Source organism: Bombus fervidus, chromosome 14 (genome assembly GCF_041682495.2).
Source record: "Bombus fervidus isolate BK054 chromosome 14, iyBomFerv1, whole genome shotgun sequence".
Classification (NCBI taxonomy): domain Eukaryota; kingdom Metazoa; phylum Arthropoda; class Insecta; order Hymenoptera; family Apidae; genus Bombus; species Bombus fervidus.
In genome coordinates, this window is record NC_091530.1 from 2587971 (window position 1) to 2612975 (window position 25005).

At 36.2% G+C, this 25005-nt stretch overlaps 1 protein-coding gene across 5 annotated transcripts; it reads right to left on the reverse strand.

Annotated features, from left to right (window-relative positions):
• Positions 1 to 2282: 2282 nt before the first annotated feature.
• On the reverse strand, positions 2283 to 23206 carry Glct (ceramide glucosyltransferase). 5 transcript variants are annotated; one of them, XR_011801669.1, is made up of 3 exons: positions 21581 to 22899; positions 15824 to 17158; positions 2283 to 12650 (listed from the first exon to the last, which is right to left on the reverse strand). XR_011801669.1 is itself a non-coding variant. In XM_072017350.1 (2 exons), the coding sequence occupies exons 1-2, from the start codon at positions 22751 to 22753 to the stop codon at positions 17152 to 17154; spliced, it is 1158 nt and encodes a 385-aa protein (XP_071873451.1). In that variant the 5' UTR covers positions 22754 to 22899; the 3' UTR covers positions 2283 to 17151. The 5 variants fall into 5 exon arrangements, 3 of the variants coding, with proteins under 3 accessions (XP_071873451.1, XP_071873450.1, XP_071873452.1); XR_011801671.1 differs by lacking the exon at positions 21581 to 22899 and adding an exon at positions 17533 to 19098 and having other exon boundaries at positions 2283 to 17158; XM_072017350.1 differs by having other exon boundaries at positions 2283 to 17158; positions 21603 to 22899.
• Between the last annotated feature and the right edge of the window lie 1799 nt (positions 23207 to 25005).

A 25005-nucleotide genomic window follows, 5' to 3' on the forward strand; every position in this document is an offset into this window, starting at 1 on the left:
TTAAGGAAGTAAAGAAGAAAGAAACACGAGGAGGAAAAGTTATAATGTTGAAAGTGGGTCGGATCTTGAAACTTTGTTGACCTAGACACGCAGCATTATCCCATCCCTGATATTTAAAAAATCCTACATGTACTGTTACCGGTTATTGATACACTATTTGACAGACCAGTTATTTTTCCGCTTGTTGCGTACAGTCATCTTACGCGTTTTACTCAGATGGTTAAATAAATTTTCTTTTTACCTGTTATCAATAATATTTCGTTACAATCGTTAACGCAGAATATATTCTTCTTTCTTCTATCTTTGATGTCTGGTTTTTGAGCTGTTTAATTTTAAATATCACATATTTTGTATTTTCGTTGCAAAAATATATTTTTACAGATTGGATCACGAAAATGGAATATTTTAATATCCGATGATATCCAGGGGTGGATAACATTGCGTCAGATAACAAACAGTCTTCGAAAGTTTTAAATTGTAAAACAGCTTCCGTAAAGTTCTCTTTGATTGAGGAAGAGAATTACTTCGTCTCGAATGAAACAATTAAGGAGAGATTTAATGAATTCTGCTTTCGGATTTTAAATACTACGTGAAATCGTTGACTTTATTGGCTAATGTCTGGTTCAACGCGCTCGTTACAGAGAAATTCCGAGTGAAGACAAGGTGAAAACTTCTCTCGAGTTTCTCGAGTTTCATTGTCAGATGTCTCCCATCTATTCCATTCAGAGATATACCTGTGTTGTGTTCTCTCTTCCACTTGTGATTTCGCCGAATGTGATTTCATCGATCTCCGTGATATTTCCTGTTTGGACTTATAAATATACGTATAAATTATGTTTAAATTTCCAATTGTTCGAGCACTTCTATTACTTGAATATCTTGATACTTGAGAATTCAGGAAATCAAAAATTCGAGTGCTCGCGTACTTGAAATTTGAAAGTCGACACTCGAGCGTTTGACTTACTCGGGTATCTTGGCACTCGAGAACTCGAATATTCCGGTCCTTTAGAATACCAGAAAGCGAAGCACTCAGAAGCTCGATTTCGTTGTTTGTGTCCAATACGAGATTTCGTATAATCTTTGAGTAATTCGTTCGAGAATTACAAGCGGTTCCTTTAAATAACAGCTTCTGGCCTTGGATAGATCTAGCGCATCATAAATTTTGCGCGAATCACATAAATAATTTGTCGAAATAAATGAATGTAGCTTGTACAGTATACTTAAATATCTACTAGCGACCTTGTACATAGAGAAAGAAAAAGAAACAATCAGGAATGCGTTGCTATCCGGATATGTGTATAAATAAAAACATTTAGTCCGCCGAGTAGAAACTGGCTTTGCAAAATTGTTGGCACGGTAGGCTGTTCCGATTATGTCACAAATTAGAAAATTCGCAATTTCTCTCGGAAATCAAGCAAAATAGCATTATCAAATTTAATCTTGTTTGGATTAACTTAAGCGTATAAGTACCTTCGACAGTAAAAAATTATTTGCTTTGATACCGAAATACGAAACGTGCACCACGATGCCTGAATTAACGTATCGCGTGATGTAGACACGAGATCGATATCCAAGTAGCGATAGCCATGTAATGCATTTTCTCACGGGGTACGCCGATCAATGTATCCCGTCCGAATCAGTCCTTCCCATCGTGTTATTTTGTTCCGCGTATCCACGACAATTGCTGCGAAAACAAATAAAATAGAGAAACGGTGTATGATCGACGTCGAAAATTTCCGTCGGACTATTATCTCTTTTAAGATTACCCGAATTGGAATTGTATAACTTGCTCAGACCGCAAAAAAGAAAATTATTCATAAGTCGCGTATCGAGCCCCGATCGGTAACAATTTATCATCTACGATAATGTAGGAAACGAGAAACGATATCGTCGCCAGATACGAATCACGGATTTCAAGTAATAATCCGCCCCTTTTATCCGATGTTTTTCACATCGAGTTCGCGTTATTTTTTTCGAAAAAAGAATTAGCTCGGTATTGTGATAAATACTCGACACGGCAGGCTTCCGCATATGTGGAAGCAATGAAACGATAAAAGCACAAGGGTGGAGGGAACGCTTACCTGTCGGGTGTATACGCATGGAAAAGTGCATTTGGGTGTAGAAACCGGAGATAAAGGAAGTGACGGTAAACCAGTCACATATACACAAACATGTGCACAAATGAGAAAAAGGGTAGAGTCTGAAGAGTACGTGTGCTGGTATCATTTACATGCGGTGAGAACATGTTCTGCCCTATAAGACGAAGAGAAAACACAAGGTAGTGGTTTCCATTCAGGTACTTTAATAAACATGTACAGTTGAACGTATTCTGTTGAACGTATTATTATTATTTGACGATATATATATATATGTATATTATACATATATACATACGTAAATACATATGTATATACATATATATCATCTCTTGAACACGGGCGGACTCGTAGAGTTATTTTACAATGACCGAGAAACACAGTAAAATGATAAACAACTTCGAACCCGCCTAGTACACATTGGATTAAATTATTATAAATTATAATTGGCAATGTTTCGCGTTACACAAAAAAGTTACAGCAAGTAACAATTGTTCGTTTTTTTTTTTTTTCTTGCTATCGTTCCATCTTCCTCTTTATATGTTTTTTCAAACTCATCCCTCCACAATTGACGTCTAAAAAAATCGCGCGCGATTGTTGCAGCTTGTCAAAGATTTAGAAAAAGATAGCGATAGTTCGTCGAAACGCATCATTCAGTTTATTAATCTCTTCTTTGCCTGCATCTCTCTGTCACAGTATGATTCGTGCGGCAAAAATCACGGAAAAATATTGTACAGAAGTGCGCAAGAAATGGTGCAGATTCGATCTCGGCGAACATTCGTGTTGGGAAAATAGGCACGCGTGAATTTCTTGTACGTAATTTCGGCGATGATTGAAACGAGTGAGAAAATTCGAAGGTACGAATATATACGTAAATAAATGGCGCTAAATAAAATTTCGCTAAAAACAATGTCGATGTTAAGAACAAAGCAAAGTTTAATAAATCATAATTACGAATACGAAACTTGAAATGTTCTAACGATTATCAACGAAGATGATATTAACTCGCTGATATCCAGATCACATGAGTGTAGACCGTTGTAGAATACACGAACGTCCGCTTAATTTTTTTTTTTACACACAAATATCGCACGTACATACGTGTACATACACGCGTATGCACCCCGAACACTACACTCATATTCACACCCACACAACCCCATTGATATATTCACGTTTCAGGCTCCACCAACGAACGGTAGATACATATATTGCTATCAAATATTACCTCAGGCTATCGATTTCGTCGACAGAGTAGTACAACGTTCGATTGTAGCGTTTCAACCACTTATTATTTGGCAGTAAAGAAATTAAGGAATTAATTTTACGGAATTATACGCATCTAGAATGACAATGCAACGTTTCCCTTATCTAGGATTCGTTATTTACAAAGCTACGCAAAGAAGTTCGTTTGGAAATGAGGAGAGGACCGACTCGATCCTGAAACTTTGACCTTTAAATTTAGAAAGGAATATTTATAAATAAAAAAAAAAAAAAAAAAAAAGGAAAAGCAAAGACGATTTCGTACACGGTTTCTGTTTGACAGGATGAAATCTTCGTGTGTATTTATGCGTATACGTATTACCGGTGAACAAAAATTGCATATTTATTGATTTAGAGAAGCGTTAAAATTTATTGAGACAAGTAACGAGCGTTTAGCTTTTTTCAGCGACAAAATTTCTTACAATCTTTTTACCACCTACTCGTTCGAACTGCTAGCTTTGCCTTTTTACAGTTCCACTTTGTTCACCGTGGTTACAGAATACGCGTTCTTACGTACTAATGTTTAGCGGTTGTCATGTTAGCCTTTATTCGCTACTTTGTTTTAACACGTTCGTTACGAATACATTTCTCGATCCAGTTCGTTTAATTATTCAGGAGACGCATTTGTCTTTCGATTTGTACAGTAAGAAATTTTTGTAGCGTCGCGTTATTCCTACCACATTTGAAACTATCTTAAGCAATAAATCACGCCGCGTATTCAGGTAGAGCGAATTATGATTGAAAGTGAACAATTACGGTAAGACTAATGTACGAACCACCAGTGACTCGTATATCGCAGCGAAAGTGTTAATTAACGTAACAGCGGAACGTTACCGCCGTAGTCTCTCGAATTGAAACAACCCTCCTACAACGTCACAGTCTTTCGCAACCGCATTTATGCATGCAGCGTTAGTAACGCGTAGCGTGCCGCTTTACCGCCCCGTCGGAATTGGATGGAAAGAAAAATTCGAACTGATTTGCCGAATTTTTACGCTTATTCGATTTATTTTAGCTCACAGTCACACAGCATTTAGATAAGAACGATTATTATGGAGAAAGTTAAAGAATAAAATGAAACAAGAAAAAGGGAACTGATCGTGTTATATTTTTGTTTGTTAAAACATTGCCGACTGTGATTGCGGATTGAAATTTTATAATTGTAATCAAAGAATCACCGAGCAAGGCATTTTATGTGTATACTCGTTCGTTTCAGAATTTTTATAAAATAATTATAAATATCGTATTTTGCTTTGGATTAAATTCAAAACCATACGTCTATACCAGAAGGAAGCAACGTGAGGCAAAATCGGGGAAATAAAAATGCCAGTGATCGTAATATACGTATGTATTTCAGAAAGAAGAGTTCTCTCTGGTCAGTCGACAATGTATTAAAAGTTTTAAGATATCACAGTATGAAAAGGAACTGAAAGTAGATTTTAATCCTCGACAATGAACACTTGTAGCGTAAAAATACCACAGATTATCACTGCATAGTAATTTTATCATATCTTTCTGTATACTGTGACAGGCAGCGTGTTCAACGATCGTATTTACTTGCTAATTTATTGACAAACGATTACACGACTGATTTTTCAATCGTATTCTAAATTTACTACTTACACATTATGTTTTAGATCTTTAATCAAAATGATCCTATATACGTAGTATCGAAGCCAATAACAGCGCAGTATTTCCCGCGGATCACAGCTCAAAGTGTCGATGAATCATCGATTGCTGCCTCTCAAAGAATGTCAAATCGAACCCATATTCATGAGGCCTCCTTTTCCCCTCTCCAAGCGAAGGCGGTAAACTTGCGCAAATTGGATACTTATGGCGTTCTATGGTAGATGGCGCGAAGTGCACACGCACACACATGCGAATACAAATAAATGTAATCCGGTAAAAACAATCGTACTTACGTTCTTCTAGCGTTTTCAATCAGTGAGATCCAAATAAGAATGTACGTACGAACTTGGATGAAGCGCACTGTGCAACGATATCTTTTATTACGCTTAAAGAAGTTTTTCGACGTGAATATTCAGTGAAAATGGACGCCCACACGCGTAATAACGCGGCCTGAAATCCTCTTAACGCGGCTTATCGTCAATGATGGTAATAGGATCAAATCGAATGGTTGCTGGATAATCCAAACGAGAGCGCGTGCGCGAAGAACTCTGCAAGGGAGACACTTGCCAAATCGGACAAATAATTAGGAATTGTATCACTATTGCTACGTCACCGAATTCTCATTTCACGCGAACTGAAAATTCAATCGATCGTCCATTAACAATCGAATGAAAGTTACTATTCAAAATCAGAGATCGATCTATTCGCTGCAAATCTCTTTCGTTCCTTTCCTTTCTCTCCATTTGTTTACAATAAATATTGGATTAAAGAAACGAGAATTCGTACCTGATTTAGATTTGATTTGCGATATTTGATATTTCAACACGCCTATTATGCGTGTAATTTTATAGAACGCGTTCCCAATTTATTCGAATGGCCTTTGAAATTACTAGCCCTGAATAATTGAACGTTCGAATCTGTGCTTTTAATACGTTCAACCATGGGAATGTTTTATTTGGAAATAAAGCGCGTCGGCTAGGTCGGTGGTTGGTTTCATAGTCGGGAGTATATCCGTAATCGACTTTCTTTTTTGCGGACTTTTCAAGGTTTTCCAAGGCTGGCAGGAATTCCGTGTGTGTCGAATTTGGTGTGATTGACTGTCGGACAATCAAGTCAAAGGCAAAAGTCACTTGCAGCGAGATGCGTTTGATGCATTCGAATTTACCAACCGGAACGGACGTACTCAATTACAAAACGAGATATAAATTGTTCGCAGATAAAGCGCATAGGCGTCACACTCGCAGGTGAATCATTTCCTCTGAAACTTTCAAATCTTGACCGGACACAGCGTCATTCAATTCCGGGTAAGATCCAAAACGGTTCATAGGAAAAAGATGACTTTTACAATGCGCGATGACACGATATCGTGAACGAATGACTAGTTAGACTAACGAGTTCGTACTTAAATAATGTACCAGGTGGCGCAAAAAAAAAAAGCGCTTTAAGTAAAAGCAACGGTAAGTCTTTGATGTCTTTATACACACACATACATATCTATATGTATAATATTCTTATAATATCATTAATCACACATATTATTAATAATTTTTCTCGTATTATTATTAATAATATCTGTATCGATACTATACATTAATAATTACATTATATACGTGTAGGATATCCGACGTGTATAAATGAAATACAATCAATTATATGGGCATATATGTATAAAGACTTTAAAAAGTAAAAATCACTCGAATCCGTTGGCATTAGCAGCATATGAATACAAGTTGCTTTGCACCACCAGGTAAAAACAAATTGATCGATAAAACGTATGTCCGTCGACACAGCGACGTTTCGCGATGACATATATTACATAAGGCGCGGAAATCCTATTTAAGCAGATCACAGCTGCTTCCGCTTGGTCACATTTTGGATCTCTCTTACTCTTAAGTAGTATACCTTTCTTCCGTCATACACGCTTACGAACTACTGGTCGATTTTTCATTTTTCAGATTTTTCCTCATTCTCTTTACAAAAAGTCGTTAATGAAGAAAATTCAATAGGACGCTTTATAACCCATCTGCCATCCGAGAAACGCTTCCAAGATGTGGAATTTTCGCGAAGGTACTATCATTCGAAACTGCATACATATAATAGTTGTAAGTTTCGAAAATTTGTTTCGTCGAATCGATAAATTTGTATTGTTTTCGACATTCTACGCGCTCCGAATTTTCTGTTCGAAGAATATCGTACAGCCAATTTGGTATAAATAAACACGAATACTCAATTTTTATATGCATTATATATGTACATATTAAATTCTTGTAGAAAAGGATTGGATAGCAGCTGTGAATGATATGTGCGCGAAATGAAAATCTCAGCCAAGTCACAATCAAAAAGATAAAAATAATTTGACTCTCATCATGGAGTTAAAAAAGTTGTAAAGGTTTCGTATCACTTTCACATTGACTGATAAGTATAATTGTTATTCGTTGGACAGAAATATCGATTCCGAACGAATTTCGAAAGTTCTGGATCCTCTGTATTTGTGCGGTCGTTACCGATCGTTTAATCTAGTCGCGTGATTAATTGCGTAAATATAGAAACGGAACGTAAAGAATAGATACAATACAAAAACGTTAAAAATTTTCCCTACCTAATTAACGCCATATATTTAACGCCATATGTATACGCACGCGTATTTACACGATACTCATTATCAGATTGCTTATCTGCATTATAATAGTTGAAACCAGTTGGAAGAAGTGTGTAAATACATATGTATATTGGTCCAATATTTGGATTATGGATTAGAATGGAATATGAAGATAGAATGGATTTGAATATCGTGTGTTAGGTTAGGTAAAATAACGTAACGCGTGAGACAGATTTATATATACCTATATACAAAAAGCTGAATAATCCGCAAACTAAATAAATAGAGCGCTTTAAGTCTAAATTATGCGTATGAATTATGCCTGAATTAAGTAGTTAGGTTAGATCAGAGTCAGAGCGTGTGTTTCCTTTTTCGACATCATTCAGGTCATATCTTCTCCGCATGCTCATCAACTTTCGTTCGTCTATCTTAAAAATTTACCGTAAGACCGCAGATATCACAATAATAGACACGATACTTTCGATAACTTTCGCCGAAACGAATTTAATCCTATCGTTGAATATCAATTTATTTCTTTGATTTCGTTGCACTTCGTGGAATTCGATTCAGGAGTAATAAAAAAAAATTCGTGCCAATAGAATTGTTAAAAAAAGAAAGAGAAAAGCTGGTAAAGGATTGTTCATGATTGTCCCAATTTTCCAATGACAATAGAAATTAGTATTTCACTGTTCATTGTGACACGCAGTCGAGAATAAGTTACATTCTTCCATCGTAATTCCCCCACTGGTACAATGAAATAAGAAATTAGAAAAAACGAGATATATATTTTTTATTTATGATATTAATTGTAGATATGTATAATTTCATTTATTCGTGTTATTATCACTGTCCCACTTCTCCCTGATCTTTTAAGATTAATTTCTACAGAAAAATTACTAAATTGTACTTTTAATCAACCTGTGACTTTCAAGTTAAAGATCGCATATTGGCGATAATATATTCGTAAGATATCTAGTCACGATAATTAATTAACTTATTATATAAATCGATTGCATAAGCTGTCAATCACAAAATGAAGTGTGAGTACGGGAATGAAACTAAGTACTACATATTATGATGATAGGTTACGATAAGTACATGTTATGGACATTAATGACTCTTAGACGATATTTAATGAGTCACCTGAAATCATATTTGAAATTAATATGAAATTCGTCGCGACGAAATCATAGTAGTGAAATTATCAAAGATTAGGTTGGCATTACTGCGGAATAGCATGGAATAGCGTGGAGTCGACACAGCGTGGAATGGTCTTTCTTCGGTGAATGGAGATCAATGATAGCGAGTTCACTAACTTGGACCAGTATTGGATATTTTCAAATGCGGTGCATTTGGAGAACCTTGAGACCAGTGCAGCTTCCACTTTTCGAAGAATAAACCACAGACCTTGAAATCGATCGTGTGAAACGGTGCTGCGAAAACGTTCAAGAGCTTGGAACGTTGTCGGCGTTCTTGATTTGCGAATACCATAAAAATGGTGTTTTGCAAGAGCAGTTGGCATCACTCGGATACACAAAATAATGGGGAAATTCCAGTTTAGTTTACAACTGACTTCGAAATGACGCATTTAGAGCGTGGAAATAACTCGATTTAATTACCTCAAGGAATCCTTATTTCCTTTGTTTTATATTGTGCTTGGATTTCACATTTTAACGTGCGTGTAATTAATCGTGGACTTGTGATGATTTTTTGAAGATATTTAACGATATTTTTCTTTCAATTTTTCGACTTTCCCTTCAAATGTAAAATATTAACGCGGCATCGTACAAATAAATTCTGTCGAATCACAGATTATAACAAGCAAAAATTAGTCATCAGAACGGCAGTGCCAGATGCGATGGGGCGTTTTCGAGATATTCGCGTGCTATCCGAACGAGCCAACTTCATTCATTTGTATTGTTCTCGTCGTCTGGCGTGTTCCCCCGATGATTCATCCGGCACAATGTAAATCGAACGCTTGTTTCCTTCTATCGGACGCATGTTTCGATTCTATCCATGGACAGAACGAGCATCGTCAGTTTCTATGCGCGACGATTCCTCCGAGAACCTTCGAGAGACTTAATGATCCGTGAAACCTTCAATGGAAGTTCCAAATGTCGACTTGTGTCAACATGTTTCGCATTCAAACCGCTCAGAGCAATTTTTACGTCGTTCACGTTAGTCGAACCTTCCTCGAGACTACATCTTCGTTAACGCGTTGACTGCCACGCGAATTTTATATATGTATTTTGTCCTGAAACCCGAAATAAATTGAAATATATTATATTATAACGTTTCGTTCTTGCAAAACATTATACTATATTTGCTCGCTTTTCCTCTGACAATGTCATCTAAATCATTAACATTATCGAAAATTTTTGTTTTTTTATCTTAATCATTCTAAAAGATTTAGTAAAGAAGAAAGATGAGTCCTCGATGACCAGCATTGTGGTAGTCAATGCCTTAACACACTTTTCTCGACAATTAACCTTTTGCCTGATGATTACTCTGATTTTCATACCATTCGTTGTACCAATAATGATGAACGTTGAGATACTATTTCGAATAAAAACATTTTATGCTCTTTTTATCTGAAAATAATTTTTTTTACGAATGTTCGGTTATATATAACACGGCGTTAACGATTAAGATCAACTAAACAACTAAATTTTTAATGAAAATTAATCTTCGATAATAGTCAAGAACAAGACAAAATGCAAAATAATTGCATTTCTGGTTCTCGATAATTAAGAGGCGATAAGTCAGATGTTCGTCAGATGCTTAATAATATCTGTACGACTACTTATTAGTCGAAACAATGAATTGCAATCGAGGACAAGATACTCAATTATATAGTGACACTAAACAAGACTCTTGATATGATTTGTATGTTGATATATATTCGCTAAATCGAAATGAATCGACATATGTCTCAGATATTAATCGTTGTTAAAAAATAATAAACCGGATTATTTTATTTCTTCAAAGATTTAACTACTAAATCTAGCTGAATGAAATTTCTTATTGCTTTTAAAACAGTGCCACGACAACACGGTTTCCTTTATTGTTATCAATAATATAATATGTCTTACAAATATTACTACAATTTATGCATACGTATTTTTGCATGAATAAATTTAAAACATTGAAAGTTTAGAAACTAAAAATCGTCAACGAAGGAAATTGCAAAGCTTTCAGAATTCTTGTATATATGCAGATATTAGATAGATAGATATCAGATGTTAAATTAAAAATTTCCATATATTCATTAACAAAAAGTAAAGCAAAAGTAAAAATAAGCAGAAGTATCGTTCATTAAGACATTAGCGAGTTAACTGCAGAATTTAGTTTTAGAAATCTTTCACTAGGTTAGGTCGTAGAGTGCGTAAATAAATACAAGCAACGACGTCTATACTTGTCAAATGCAGTTAACTGATTCAAAAATAATATTAATATGAATATTAATACGAAATTAACAATTCGTTATTTAACCTCTTAAATTAAAAAATTTCCTCGTATACTCTTGACTAGGCGGACAAAGTTTTAAAGAAAAATATAATTGATGACGAATCCGAGAATTATCTCTCCGTTAGAGTGTTTTAACGATATAGAAAATTCAACAAGTCGCTTTATCTCTCGACGAACCAAAGAAAAAGAGAGAAATGAAATGTTTCACGCGTGAGTCATATCATGTTTATCACACAATTATTATGTACCGTGTTAATTTATCACTGGGTTGGACATGCTCGTTTAAGAGCTCTATTCTCTAATTCATTCCAAAAAATATAAAACTCTGTATCTCTACAAGAGAGATAACGATCGAAAATTTGACACAACATTCGTAGAATCGTATACAAATAAATAGATACGAGTAGAATAATGTGGAAAAGCTTGGATCGTTCTATACGCCCATGAATCGAATTTCCGACATCGCTTAACCATAACCTCTAAAATGTATAGAACGCGTATTTTCTCTCACTGGAATTGGATATTGTTTGTTTTATTAACTCTCGAATTAACACTGTAAGTACGACATATACTTTGTGATATATCTTTGATAAAAACTCTTCGATATTTACGAAGCACTTTCAACAACCTCCGGACAAGTTTCTACAAGTTTCTTTATGTATATCAAAACGTTCATAGTGTGGACAGAAAGGAATAAAGTAATTTTTTTTGATTTAGTTATTTAATAGCGAGAAATCTGAAACGAGAAACAGGAACATCAAGAATCGAACTTTATAAAGTAATAATAATCAAACTAACTAACTAATAACTACTACATATTAGACTAACAAAAATAGATAGTAAATATGATCCTATATTTCCCGATTCTTAGATGTCAATTCTTCGTCGTTCTACGAAATAAGTTTTCAATTTTATAACACTGCACCAAATTTTCATAAATAAAGAACATGTCATCGTTCGCTTGATATCGACCAATATCTGTAAATAAACGTTATTGCCATTTTTATATCCATTTTTATATACGCTCCGTTTTGATTTTTTCACTCCATTTTTATGAAAAATATGATAAATACGATAAACATTGAGTTATATTCAAAAACATATATACTGGTGGTTATACGTTATCTGAAAGGTAACACTAAACGACAAAATAGGAAGGCGATGAGTTAGGACAGAAAGCTGATTGATTTACCTTGGTTTTCGCAAACAACGATCGATCATTTTATCGATGAAAAACGTGCTACTTTTCCGATGAGAAAAAAGGAAATCGGAACCACATAGGAGGAAGAAAGGAAATCGTCACCTTTAAATTGAAATTATAACTTTCATAAAGGAGATGCGACAAATTATGCCGCGGCAAAAAAAGATTATGCTACAGATGGATCCTCGTAACAGTCGCCATTGTTGCTCCTTTTTCGTTAAATGCACTTTCGTAATAGCACTCGAGTCCAAGCGACCGTTGGTTCGTGGAAAAAGAGTGTTTTCGTTCGACTTCCCTTTCATCTTGCTAGAAAGGACATCAAAAAGATCTGCTCTTCATGTGGCCGTGTCGTTTCAACGAAAACGCAAATCTTGCGCAGCCCAGCAACCCTTTTTCCCTGAAAATGATACAATTTCTCGGGAACTTCATGAAATCCTACATATTCGTGTACCAAAAATTAATCGTCGAAACATCGAATTACATAACCTGAAACCACGAAGCCATTTCTATAACCTAACCCCAACCTAACCCCAATCGAGATTTGACAACTTGAAAGGAAGTTAAGATAGAGAACGAGGTACGTGAAATCATATTTTTTTCTTTTTTGAAGAACAGGGTAGTTGAAACACACATATAGATTGTAATCTATTTTATAAAGAAAGATCGCGTATTATCTGATTGCGTGAAATCTTGAATTCAGGATAAATGCTGATTGGTGTGACAGATAAGACGGTGGAATTCGGAAAACGCAATGTTAAGCATATGGAATTTCAAGAACTTAATTGTTTACTAGAACTACTGGAAACTTTATACAGTAATCAGTATCGTATCGGAAAAAACGCGATTGCGATGATTGTAAATCCCACCCAATGGGATTTTCCTCGGTCTAATATGCGAAGCGAGCTGGGTCTCGTGAGACCTATTCTGGGCCTCATGAAACCTACTTACAATCAGTATCCGATCTGGCTTCGAAATGAAATGGCGTTAAAAAATTTATTTGTGAAACAAACTAACTGCCGTCGACAATACGAAATGAAGAGGGGAGCGTGTTTCACTACTGTAAACATATATATGTATATGTAGCGATTTTAATCTATAAATACGAATTACTGATAAACTGACAGTTATGTAATAAACTATGGTTCAGATAAAAAATGGATGATTTCAAGAGGATCATAAACTAGTGTAATTAATTTTCTTATAGATGGGCGCATAAAGATCATACGAAGGTGACATACGTTCCCTTAAATGGAATCATATAATTTTTAATGCGCTGTCTTGATATTCTTTATAGCAAATTATTAACTTATATATGTCGAAAAAATTCTAGCTTGACTGATAATTTAGTTTTTATCTCGTAAGATCTATCGTATGAAAGACGAGGAAAACAAATACAAAAGTAATAATTGCTTCACATTTTTCCTTGTCTTTCATACGACTGGTTCTACAAAATAAAGACTAAAATATCTGCTAAACTAATATATACATATATATTTTTGTAACAGCGAAAACACATTAATAATAATTTTTAGTCAAGATATAAGAATAGCCAAGGTCTCGTATGCATTAAAGAACTGGTCTACTGCATATTTATGGCAGGCAGAAGTCAAGCGGAAGTTAGCCAGATCTTTTCATTCGTAAAGTGGGAATCATAAACTTTAATTTAAGCCCTATTACGACCTTGTACTCGATGACGTAGGAAGCTAACGATAAAAAGTCAATTTGTTTATAGTTTGCCAGGAGATCGTAATGGGATGAAGTCCGGTAGACCAAGGTATTTTGGTAATACTAATTGAACTTAAATAAATTGGACATGGTTAAATTTCTTGTACTCCATGACGTAGATATAAAGCCATAAAAACGGACGGAAAGTTACTGGCTTTAATCATATAGCAGTAGGTTGCGTTCTGGTTCTAGAGCAGATGCTTTTCGTTTATTTGTCAGTGAAATATTATCTGACCTCATGGCCACTTTTGGTCTTTCGTCTTCGATGGGATACGGTGAGGGTGAGACTGCTTTGTTTGTATCATCGGTCTTTACCGTCATTATATCATCCTTGTCCTCGTGACCTGATCTTAAGTATTCGAGAGTGTCGCACAACAGAGCCATGCGTTTCACCCTCGTATCAGTGAGATAAAACGCTAATGTAACGACGAAATTATTTTATTTTATATATTTTCGTTAATAAAAATTTCATTAAAGTATTGACGAGATTGTCCTGATTGAACTGAGACCAAAAAGCGATTCTATTATATTGGCAATTAGCTAATTCTTCGAGATCCTTTCCTTCTTCTACTTGGTATTGTTTGCTTTTCGATACACATATCTACTGCTATATTTAAACAATTGCAAATGTTTCTCGCATAGAAATGATATTTCGTTGCTCGGAAGATGTCCATACTACTCTTATAAGTAGGTCTCATGAGCTCGCCTCGAACGATACTTGGAGACATGCTTCGGAGCAAATCTCATTGCGTAGGTAGGGCATACTTAAGAGTACGCTATACATCGCTGGAAACAATTACTAAGTAACTCGTAAGTTGAAAATAAAATTAATGATTAGAAACGTTTTACCGTACGTAGACATTAACAATGGTCCATCTCAGAGTACGTATCCCTTTGCGAAGTTTAAAACTTTATCTTAAAGTCATAGTTCATAATAAACTTTCAATAGAAGTACAGGATTACATCAGTGACTTAAATGGCTGAAAATGATGGATGGTGTTACTTGGCAATTAAAAAGAATTGGACGAACTTCTGGGATGAAAGGAATCCTCGAAAGTCTCGAAACACCTGATTCGAATGGCACGTTAAAATAAAGCGACGTTGAGCAAAAGACGCTCCATTTCAAGCGATTTTGTGTCTAACGTTATGTACAGTCAGTGCGAGGTTTACCCGTGAGACTGCCTCTTGTCGCAACATAAAGTACGCGACGTAACTATGCGAAGCGAAGTGAGCAACGGTTACGCTTTCGACAAAGTCGTTTCAATGCATTTCCAGAATATACGTATCCAAACGCAGGAGCTGCGAGGCACCTTTGATCTCGCCAAGAACCCAGCAGACGTTGGTTCGTCCCGAGACAGTCTCACGAGTCAGTCTCGCACTGCCTATACATAGAGACAATAGCAGTTTCATTTTTATTGATTGTGTCGTTTTAATCTTATCAACACATTGAAATATAGATTACATGTCTTGGAAAAAGTAAGAAGTCAAAAAGCTAAGTTAGCGTAACGTAACTGTTTCATAATACTTTATGTAAAGCTACGAGAATTTCCTATCGAACTATCCTATAAGTAAACAAGGGTGTATTCTTTAAATATGTTTGTATCTTTTATCAAATAAATTTTATCAGGGTTATATGTATTAAGAGGTTTCTATTTGAAAGATGATAGGAAAAAATATAAGACAAACAACGTTGTACATGATGTACGTGATGCGCTGTAGCCGCAAATCATATTTGACATCAAGACTGATCGTGAGTCGTTAGAAACAATAATTTTGAATTACCAAATTCCTAAAACCGTTTTGACGTCATTACATTATGAAGAATATTCAAAATTTTCTGGATACCTTTGATGATAATTCGATCTAATCATTAACACGGAGGTCCCTTCCGTGTTAAGTTACTGCACCTTTTTTTGGTTAAGAAAAGCGGCATCACTTCTTACGTCTTTTCTGATAAAATATATCGACGTGGATTCAACTAAATTTTAATCGCATTCAAAATTATTATGCGATAGATTTTAAAAGGAGTTCCTCTCTGAGCAAAATAAATTTTGAAAGATTCCTGTCGCGAGACTGCTTCCAATGTCGTTCCATTTTCATCCATTCAAACTGGGCGATAACTTCTTTTTCACATTTTTAGTTCCTCCCTTGTCTTTGCTGCCTTTTTCTAATTCTACGCATAGAACATATCAATTTTATAAATTGAAGATAATTACGCGCGATGTTGAAGACTTTAAACTCTGATAAATGGAAACATCGCCGAGTAAGGTGGAATAATCGTTTGACTTTCGATAAATCACGATAAGATAGAGGACGGCCAATATTCCGTGTTGCATCGGCATAAAAAAGAGTATACTCATGGCCTTTCGTGGAAAAAGTCTAACCGACACAACTGACCTCTAGTTCGTCGCACGTAAACAGTGTTCGATTTTAATACGAGTTATCGATTTCGACAAAATCGCAAAAAATATCGCTTCTTTTGCGAGATCGTCGAGTAAAAGAACTATCGAACGAAGACGAAAGGAAACGAAACATCGACGACAGAAAAACGAGTTCAACAAATCTACGAAATACGTAATAGAATTAAAAGTAGCCGAAATACAAAAATAAAGTAAATAATTTAGAGATTTATTAACAATGTATTTATTTGCTACGACAACGAAATTCTATCGTTATAGAAATTAAAAAATTATAATTATCGATTTAGAAACATTTGTAAACTCGTCATTATTTCACTTAGGAGAAAAATGCTGAAAACTAACGGCCTATAGCAAATAAGAAATTAGGATATAAACCTTGAATATAAGTCGAATGTAAACACGATCAATGACCTTCAATTACAAACTATTACGATTGAAAAATCACAATAGCTCCCAACCATTCGAAATCGTACGGTTACAATTGCTATTAATTAAACGCACGCACACTATTTCGTTGAAGCTTGACGAGGCAAGGGTTAAACAGTTATTGGTTGTGTAGTGAAACGGGTACGATATAAATATCACAATTAATTGACCACTTCACTGATGAAAGTGTCAGGGTTCAAAAGCCTTAAATTCACTTTTGTCGTTAAGCACCGCAGCACCGCTCGTTGTGTAGAAAACTTGCTAAAACCGCGCTTTCCATCGAGCCAGATAACAGCCAGATAACACGGATCTATCTTTTTTCTATATTTATATTCTGAAAAATTAACGACAGCAATTAGCCTTTTAGATAACTCGTTCACCGAAATAAATTAAAAACATCAAAAATCGGAAAAGCAAAAGTAGGAATTAAAAAATTGATTTCTAGAACGTTTTTTTGTACAGACTCTTATATCATCTCGACTCTTTGCCTCTGTGTTCGTTATTTATTCGATAATAAATCGATGGTATTTGATATTAGGAACGAATTTACCTACGTCGTTGCTCCTCTCGGATGTATAGCACGCACCGAAAACCCGGACAAAACTCGATTTCAAAAATTTTGTATAAAGAAAAAGATTTTGCTATACCAGATAGTTGTAACTGAAAGTTATAAATACGTTTCTGTCTTAGTCATGTGCATCTGTTTACCTCTACTGATTCCACTTGCTAAACACAGAGTATAGATGACCCTGCCCGATAGATTTTTTTTCATTGTTACTCGGTGACGTGCTCGCGGAACACAGGAAAATCTTAATAACAGTGGACCTTGGCGTAATGATGTTGTCGTGCGTTTTCTAATCAAGCGGTATAGTTTTAGATATAGATTGCGCTGCACGAGTAATTAAAACGCGCGGAACAATAGAAGAGTGTAATTAACATTGATTACAAACATATTTAGTTTGTACTAATTGGCTCGCAAGACAGAGAACAAAGAGTCGATAGTTTCATTCGAAACGTTATAAGGATGGCGATCGTCACACACGTAAAAACACACACACACACACACACGATGAATATGGAATGTAGAAAAAGCAAGGAACACTCTTATTTGAAAGGATAATATGTACCATGTACAATTGTCGAAGCTTCCACAGCGAACTACACTCAAGACTAGATTCGACAAACCCTATTAACCTTTCTGATCTTAACTAATCAACGAAATCGATCGAACGCGTGCCATATGAGAACGTACACGAACGTTATGTTAACCAATGTTTAGTTCTACGACGCCATCCTAGATGCGAGGATAGCTAGCGTCATCTCACTTATTGTTAGGATTGCAGGCATGAGAAACGTATGACTTTGTACCGGCAGGGATAAGAATCGATATTAAGTATTTTGAATCTACTAAATAAAAGTATCGCATTAGGCCATCCCGTAAATCGTGTTGTTTCTTATCGAATTTTATATGTCCGTATCTTGTTTATGCGATATATTTATAGAATCCTTTTTCCTGTGCTTTACAAGATACTGTCGTCGTCAATCTACAAAATGCATCCGAAGCAATTAGAAGGGATATGTTTTATTTAAAAAAAAGCGGGAGACACCGAGTATCAACGCAATTCATTTTCGGCATTGCATGCCGTATTCATTTTAAAGAGGCAATATACTTAAACATGCCGCTGACAATATTCGTAACGTGTATGGAGAACGTGTTTAAGCGTAAGAGAATATTAAAGGTGAATTTTCGACCTCCCCATAAAACAAAATCCGATCTACCAGCAAGAATAAACGTAAGGGAGTATTGTTATTATTTACAGGTACTGGCACTTCATCAATTTCGATGATTTTTAAGTATGTTGTAGAAATCAACATTTTTAACAACGTGTTCCTAAACATATAATCCTCGGCTGATCTTAGTTTCCGAGATATTCGCAAAAGGCTGCCGGTACAACTACAGTGAATTCTGCCTGTATTGTGCATCCGTGACAACGTATGCGCTGGTATTGGTCACCGACTGTCTCATTGTGGCCGAATAAAATAGCACCTGGCCCAAAACTAATTCTTATCGTTTATTTATAGTATATATAGATTCAGTTAAGCATCATTTTACCAATGTTAACGCGTAAGCTATCACGGACGCACGATTATAGGCAGATTTCACTGGTACCGACATAATTAAGGTTGTGCAGAGGTTATATGTGTAGAAAAAAGTCGTTGAAAATGTTAATTTGTACAACATATTAAAAAATCATCGAAATCGATGAAGTTACAGTATTTTAGTTACAGAAGTTACGTTGAAAATAATTACCAACGTAAATATTATTATTATGCGCTTGAAGTTAGCGTCAAGAAGCGACACAACTTTTGGGATGCCTGTCATTCGATAATCTACAAACTACACAAATGTTTCTCTCTTTATATAATAACGTTCGATCGATCTAACTATAATCTAAATCATTATCGTGATTGGCGATAATTTTGAGCATTAAACAAGGGATTACATTTTGTAGGAAACTTTCAAAGAAAAATTAATCACGAAAGATGCATCGTGCAGATGCCCTTAATTAGTCTTAATAAGCAATTAAGCGAGACAAGTACCGCGTAGAAAACATTAGTTTTTTCGTAGAAAAATACAATTAAGCGACATGGTGCGATTTCTTATTTCTTGACTTCTTGCGAGAAGCAGACAAGTATTTAGATTTAGATAAATCCGAATTTATTTTGAATACTTGATAATCTTCTTAATACTTATTAATACTTGTTAATCTTCTTATTTTGAGGGGAGATATCGTAATTAAGCGTCCGATATCTTTTGTTCGAAATATAAACGTGTTTCGATAATAGCACGGACAGATGAAATTGAATTCAAACTTTACTAGAAGAAAGAAATATGTATCAATAGAAAGTAACATCGTCAGTACGTTGAACGTTACGTAACACAATCAATTTGTTTCGATTACTCGACGCGAAGATACGATTGCTTTCACGAGTACGATTTTTACAATAACAATTAGTTCTAATTGAAAATATACATGTACGTATACGCGTTGCGTATTAAACGAATGAAGCGAAAAAAGGTACATATCAAATAAATAAATATTTACATAATTGTATTTCTTCCATTCTAGCGATTTATCGAAATTTTGTTAGAATTATTATCTTGCGTAATAAAACAAATAGCTCAGCAAAAAATTATGATCTTAAAAAAAAAAAAATCTTAAAAGAAACGAAGGAGAAAGAATATAAGATACGATTAAGCACTGTGATACCTAAAAATGTGCCTCTTCGTTATGTAAAATTACTACATATGCACCGTCTATAATGCGTTAATTAATCGTTTCTGCTAACACGTACGTATATTTTTATTTGATTCTACTTTTTCCCAGTTTATCGACACGGAGACATCGAGAAGAAAGCGAATATTATTATCATCAAACCCGTAAACAATTCTTTTTCCATCATCGAACGTGCTTGTGCCTCGTTTAATCATACAATCCTTTGTTAAATACTTTTTAATATTAAAAATAAATATTTACTTAAAAATCAAAACAACGTTAACCTTACCAATTGGTTACTGCAACACGCGAAAGATATTTCGACAATAAATCACCAACTACGTGATGTTAAATGGATCGCGAAGCCAGCGCAACCATGGGTTTTTTACAGGAATCGTTTCCTTAAAACGTATGAACAATTTCGCGCCGAATATGCTACAATAACGACTTAAGGTAACCTCGTTCCGGACGAGGATTTCAAAAAAAAAAAAAAAAAAAAAAAAAAAAAAAAAGGAAAAGCTACGTATACATCGATTATTTACTACGTGTTTTCTCTTTCTAATATAACCTATCATAGATGCTTTTTTTTTTTTACATTATACTTTTCTTCTTTTTTCTGTAAACATTGCACGTGAAATGAGCATACCAATGAGCTGACGGAGATGATATGCTAAATAATTGAAAAATGATAGCACACGTGCATACATGCGTGTCGCGATTATTGTTTTACGTAAGCGAATCATACGTATATACGCGTACATGTACACACGACGCGTAGACACCCCTATTTAGTAAATATCGTGTATATACGGCGTATATTTTTTCCACGGTATAACGCAATTCAAGTATAATAAGAACTACATGCGTAATAGTATGATATATCGGATATTACAAAATATCCACGCTTCTAGCTCAATGTGTGCATATTAATCCCTACGTGTATATCGGATGTACCAGTTTTTTCGGGCTAAATATTTTCAGGATGTTTTATGGGTATAAATAAGGAAAAAACTTTGTGTAAACGTATAATGATTTTATAATATAATTGTTCAAAGCTTTATTAAAAAATTATAACAAAAGAGAAATACGAAGAGAACGATGGTTAGGCCTCCGATGATATCGCCCTAAACTTTTATATCTAGGTAACTTTGAAGAAAGAATTATGTACATACATCGAGCAAATAATATAGTGAAAATGAACTTTGCATTGTATACCGATAGCGAATCTATTTTCGTCTTATAGCATAGTAATCGTAAGATTGTTATCATTCTCTTTGTATTTACCTATGGTCATAGAATATCCTGACAAGATTTGGTCGGAGAAAACTGGAATACCCTGCAAACGTATCAAAGAAAGAAAGAAAGAAAGAAAGAAGAAGAAATAGAAATAAAGGAAAGAAACGAAAAAAAAAAGAAAGGAGGAAAAAGTAAAACCGCTGGTTTCATAGTGCAATTTAATATTTGACTTTTGCCTTAACCTCTTCCGCGACTCCACCCCACCTGAGTTTGTAGACACGCGACCGCCACTGTATCAGAGGATCTAGAACTGCCTGAAGGAAAAGATAAGGCCTTGTGATCTCGCTGAGTAACCATCCGCATACGAATTCTAACTTGTTGAACGGCAACGGACCGTTCTGGACGACGCTCAATAGCGTCCAGTCGAACATGAACCACAATAGTATGTGTACCAAATAGAAAACAAGAGAGTCCCACTCGAAGAGTACGCTGGCCGCCCAGGAAGCACAGGCACCTAACACTAAACACTCGCTAAGCGGTTCGAGAACGATCGTGGTAGGCAACATAGCCACCCTGAGCTTCGCCCACCTCCGTAATCTCGCCTGGAACGAATGCAACTCGCAGTGACCGCTATTCTGCAACGCCGGCTGCGAGGACACAGTAATTCGCCAACCACGGTCGGTCAGTGACTTTGCGTAGAAAAAATCTTCGGCTAAATACACACCGAACGTCTTTAAACCGCCGACCTCATCGAGGGGCGCTTTTCTCAGCAACGCTGACATCCCTGTGTGACAATTGATCCTAAGTAAATCAGCGGCTAGGTACATACGCGACTGTACAGTACCGAAGAAGATTTTCTCGTATGCCGCGGCGAAACCTTCGCGATCACAGGTAAACGGCATCTGATGCACTAACGCGACATTGTCGGTCATGTAATTAACCATGTCTAACAGCGTGTCCTCCTTCATCTTGATACCACTGTCACTAATCAGTACATACTCGTGTTTAGCCGCCTCGTACGCTGGTTGCATATTGTTGATCTTTGGATTCACACCCACGTTGCAACCGCCGATGAAAAGTCTCGCATCCACTTCTGGATACTTTTCGATCAGTTTACGTACTAACATCAACACCGGATCCGAGTCGTCTTCCACGCAGAACAGTAACTCGTAACGGGGATATTGCATCGTAAAGAATGTCTCTAAATTGCTGAACAGATTCGGATCAACGCCCATCAGGGGCTTTATGATCGACACACCGGGTAAGGGCGTTTCGTAGGTTGGTACTTGAGTGACTTTACGGTGCAGCTTCCAGTGACCGGCTATCAGTGCCAGTACATGAACGATCCACATTACCGACCAGAATATCATGAAAAATATAGCGAAGCCGTACAAGGTATATATCATGGAGTTCATCTTCGAATAAAGATCCTTGATACTCGGAGGCCTAACCTCCGGATAGGGGAAGGTCTCCTGACTCACCTCACCACTTCGTCTTTTTTCTCTCTCTCTCCCCCCCTCTCTCTCTCTAACTGTCTGTCTCTTTCTCTTGTTTCCTCCGTGATTATTCGATCCTTTCGTACCTATCGATCCGAGCGACGATCTCAAAGCCCGCCATCCTTCGTGGATATCTAATAAACGGTATCCGCGGCATCCTTGACGAGGTTCTCGCCGTGCCGCGATCACGGATACCGAGTGTGTGGAAAAATCGCGCGGGCCATCGATGATGTGTTTTCGGCAATTCCCACGGTGTAACACCGTTTTCACGGCGATCACAACGACGACGACGACGACGAAGACGTGGCCACCGCTTCCAACACATTCACGTACTAGGTTCCCCCCCGCGCGGTTTATAGGGTAGGTATAGGATAGCTACGTAGCCGCGTCCACGGCTACGAGCACTCCAAAACGCCGGCACGCTGTGCCAACGAAGGTACACCAACCGAACGTACTCCTCTCTCTCCCTCTCTCTTTCTCTTTTTCTTCCACCTTCCACCTTCCACCGGAACAACGATAGGAAGATCGTCCTGCTATTCACAGTTATTGACACCAAAGCACCCTCTTTGTCACTACGTACTACCAGCGATCCTCCCCAATTTTCACCGATACATTGAATTTCCTCGTTCCTTATGCGCACCCATATGTAGTTTTGACGACACAACACGAGCAAACACGACCCTCGAACGATGCGTCCACCTTTTATTCCCCGGATCTATTTCGTATTGGTTAGCGGAGTAAATTTTTCTATTGCCTCTTACCTCATTTTACTCCGCGCACAACGCTTTTCAATAATTAATAACTTTCGATGACGTTGTTTAACTATATACGCGTTCAGCAACCAGAGTTCACCGATCCTTTCAATGCAACATGTGTAACGTCAAGATAGTACGTTCCGTTTGTGTTCATGGACGACTGGTCCCTTTCATAACGATGCGCCTACACGGCTTTGCCCCGTTCTGTTTCGACCGCAACTACGCCACTGCCAACGCGTACCGATGCATGTCATGTCGATAACCAGATTTCTGTTGCTCGATTCCAGCTGATTATGAGTAGAATAAGAAGGCGATAGAGAAAAAACAGAGATGAAACAGCGGTTTGAACGACACGTCTTACGTACAAACGACGCACCGCCTAACGTCGACGGGATAACTGGCTGCATGTGACGGCGACAGCCGGCAACTCAACCGCTTGTTCGTTACTAAGTTCACAACATACTTTACCTTGACGACCTTACAATCAACTGACGTGCTCCACGCGTAACTTACCACTTTTATGATAATCTGTTAATCGTTATCGTGCCATTATCGCACGATTTCAATTACATTCTAATCGAAAAGAAATGAGTCGTTACGTAATAGAAAACTAGAATTTCTATGAATTCATATGTTACTTTTGTAGGTATATATTTTGGCGGTATTCTGCAATTTTGAAATTAATCTTTATGTTAAATGAATTATGTAACAAGGTTTGAAACAATAATTTAATCCCTTATTATTGATTTTCTTTATTATGTTTTGTACTAATATTTTAGATATTTGGAACTTTTTGTATCTAGTACATACATACTAGGTAGGAAGGATATAACGCGATTGAATGCCATTTCCTAAAGTTATTTATACGTCTTTTTCTAAAATCGTTTTTTGATATTCTGTCCATGATCTATCGATAAAATTATGTGGTATTAAGTAGTATTATTAAAACTTAATCTATGTTTGTTAAAAATTAGGATGTATGGTATAAGAGTATGGTATGAAAGAATTAAACAATTACGAATTAAATGTTTAATGTTTAGACGGTCAAAATGAGTAAACTTCAGCTTTTGGTGATTTTGCGAACATTATACCGTTATACTGTTTTTATCTATTACATCTAAGTTTTATGTTCTCGCCGAGATTATTTACGGAGCTTCGAATGAATGCAATATTAAACGTATTATAGGTGTGCCAATATTATCGCTCCAAATTAACGCATTTATCAGGAATATCTTTATCGCATTATTTGGGTCCAGTTTACATTGGTAAATCGTATTGCTACCACGTAAATCGTGCAAACAGACGTATTAGGTATACAAAGAATAAAGAAATAATCAGTATGTCACTCATGTCGCAAGTTATTGGTCGCCATTTTTACAAAACGCGATTTGTAAACCTAAATACAAAATTCAAATC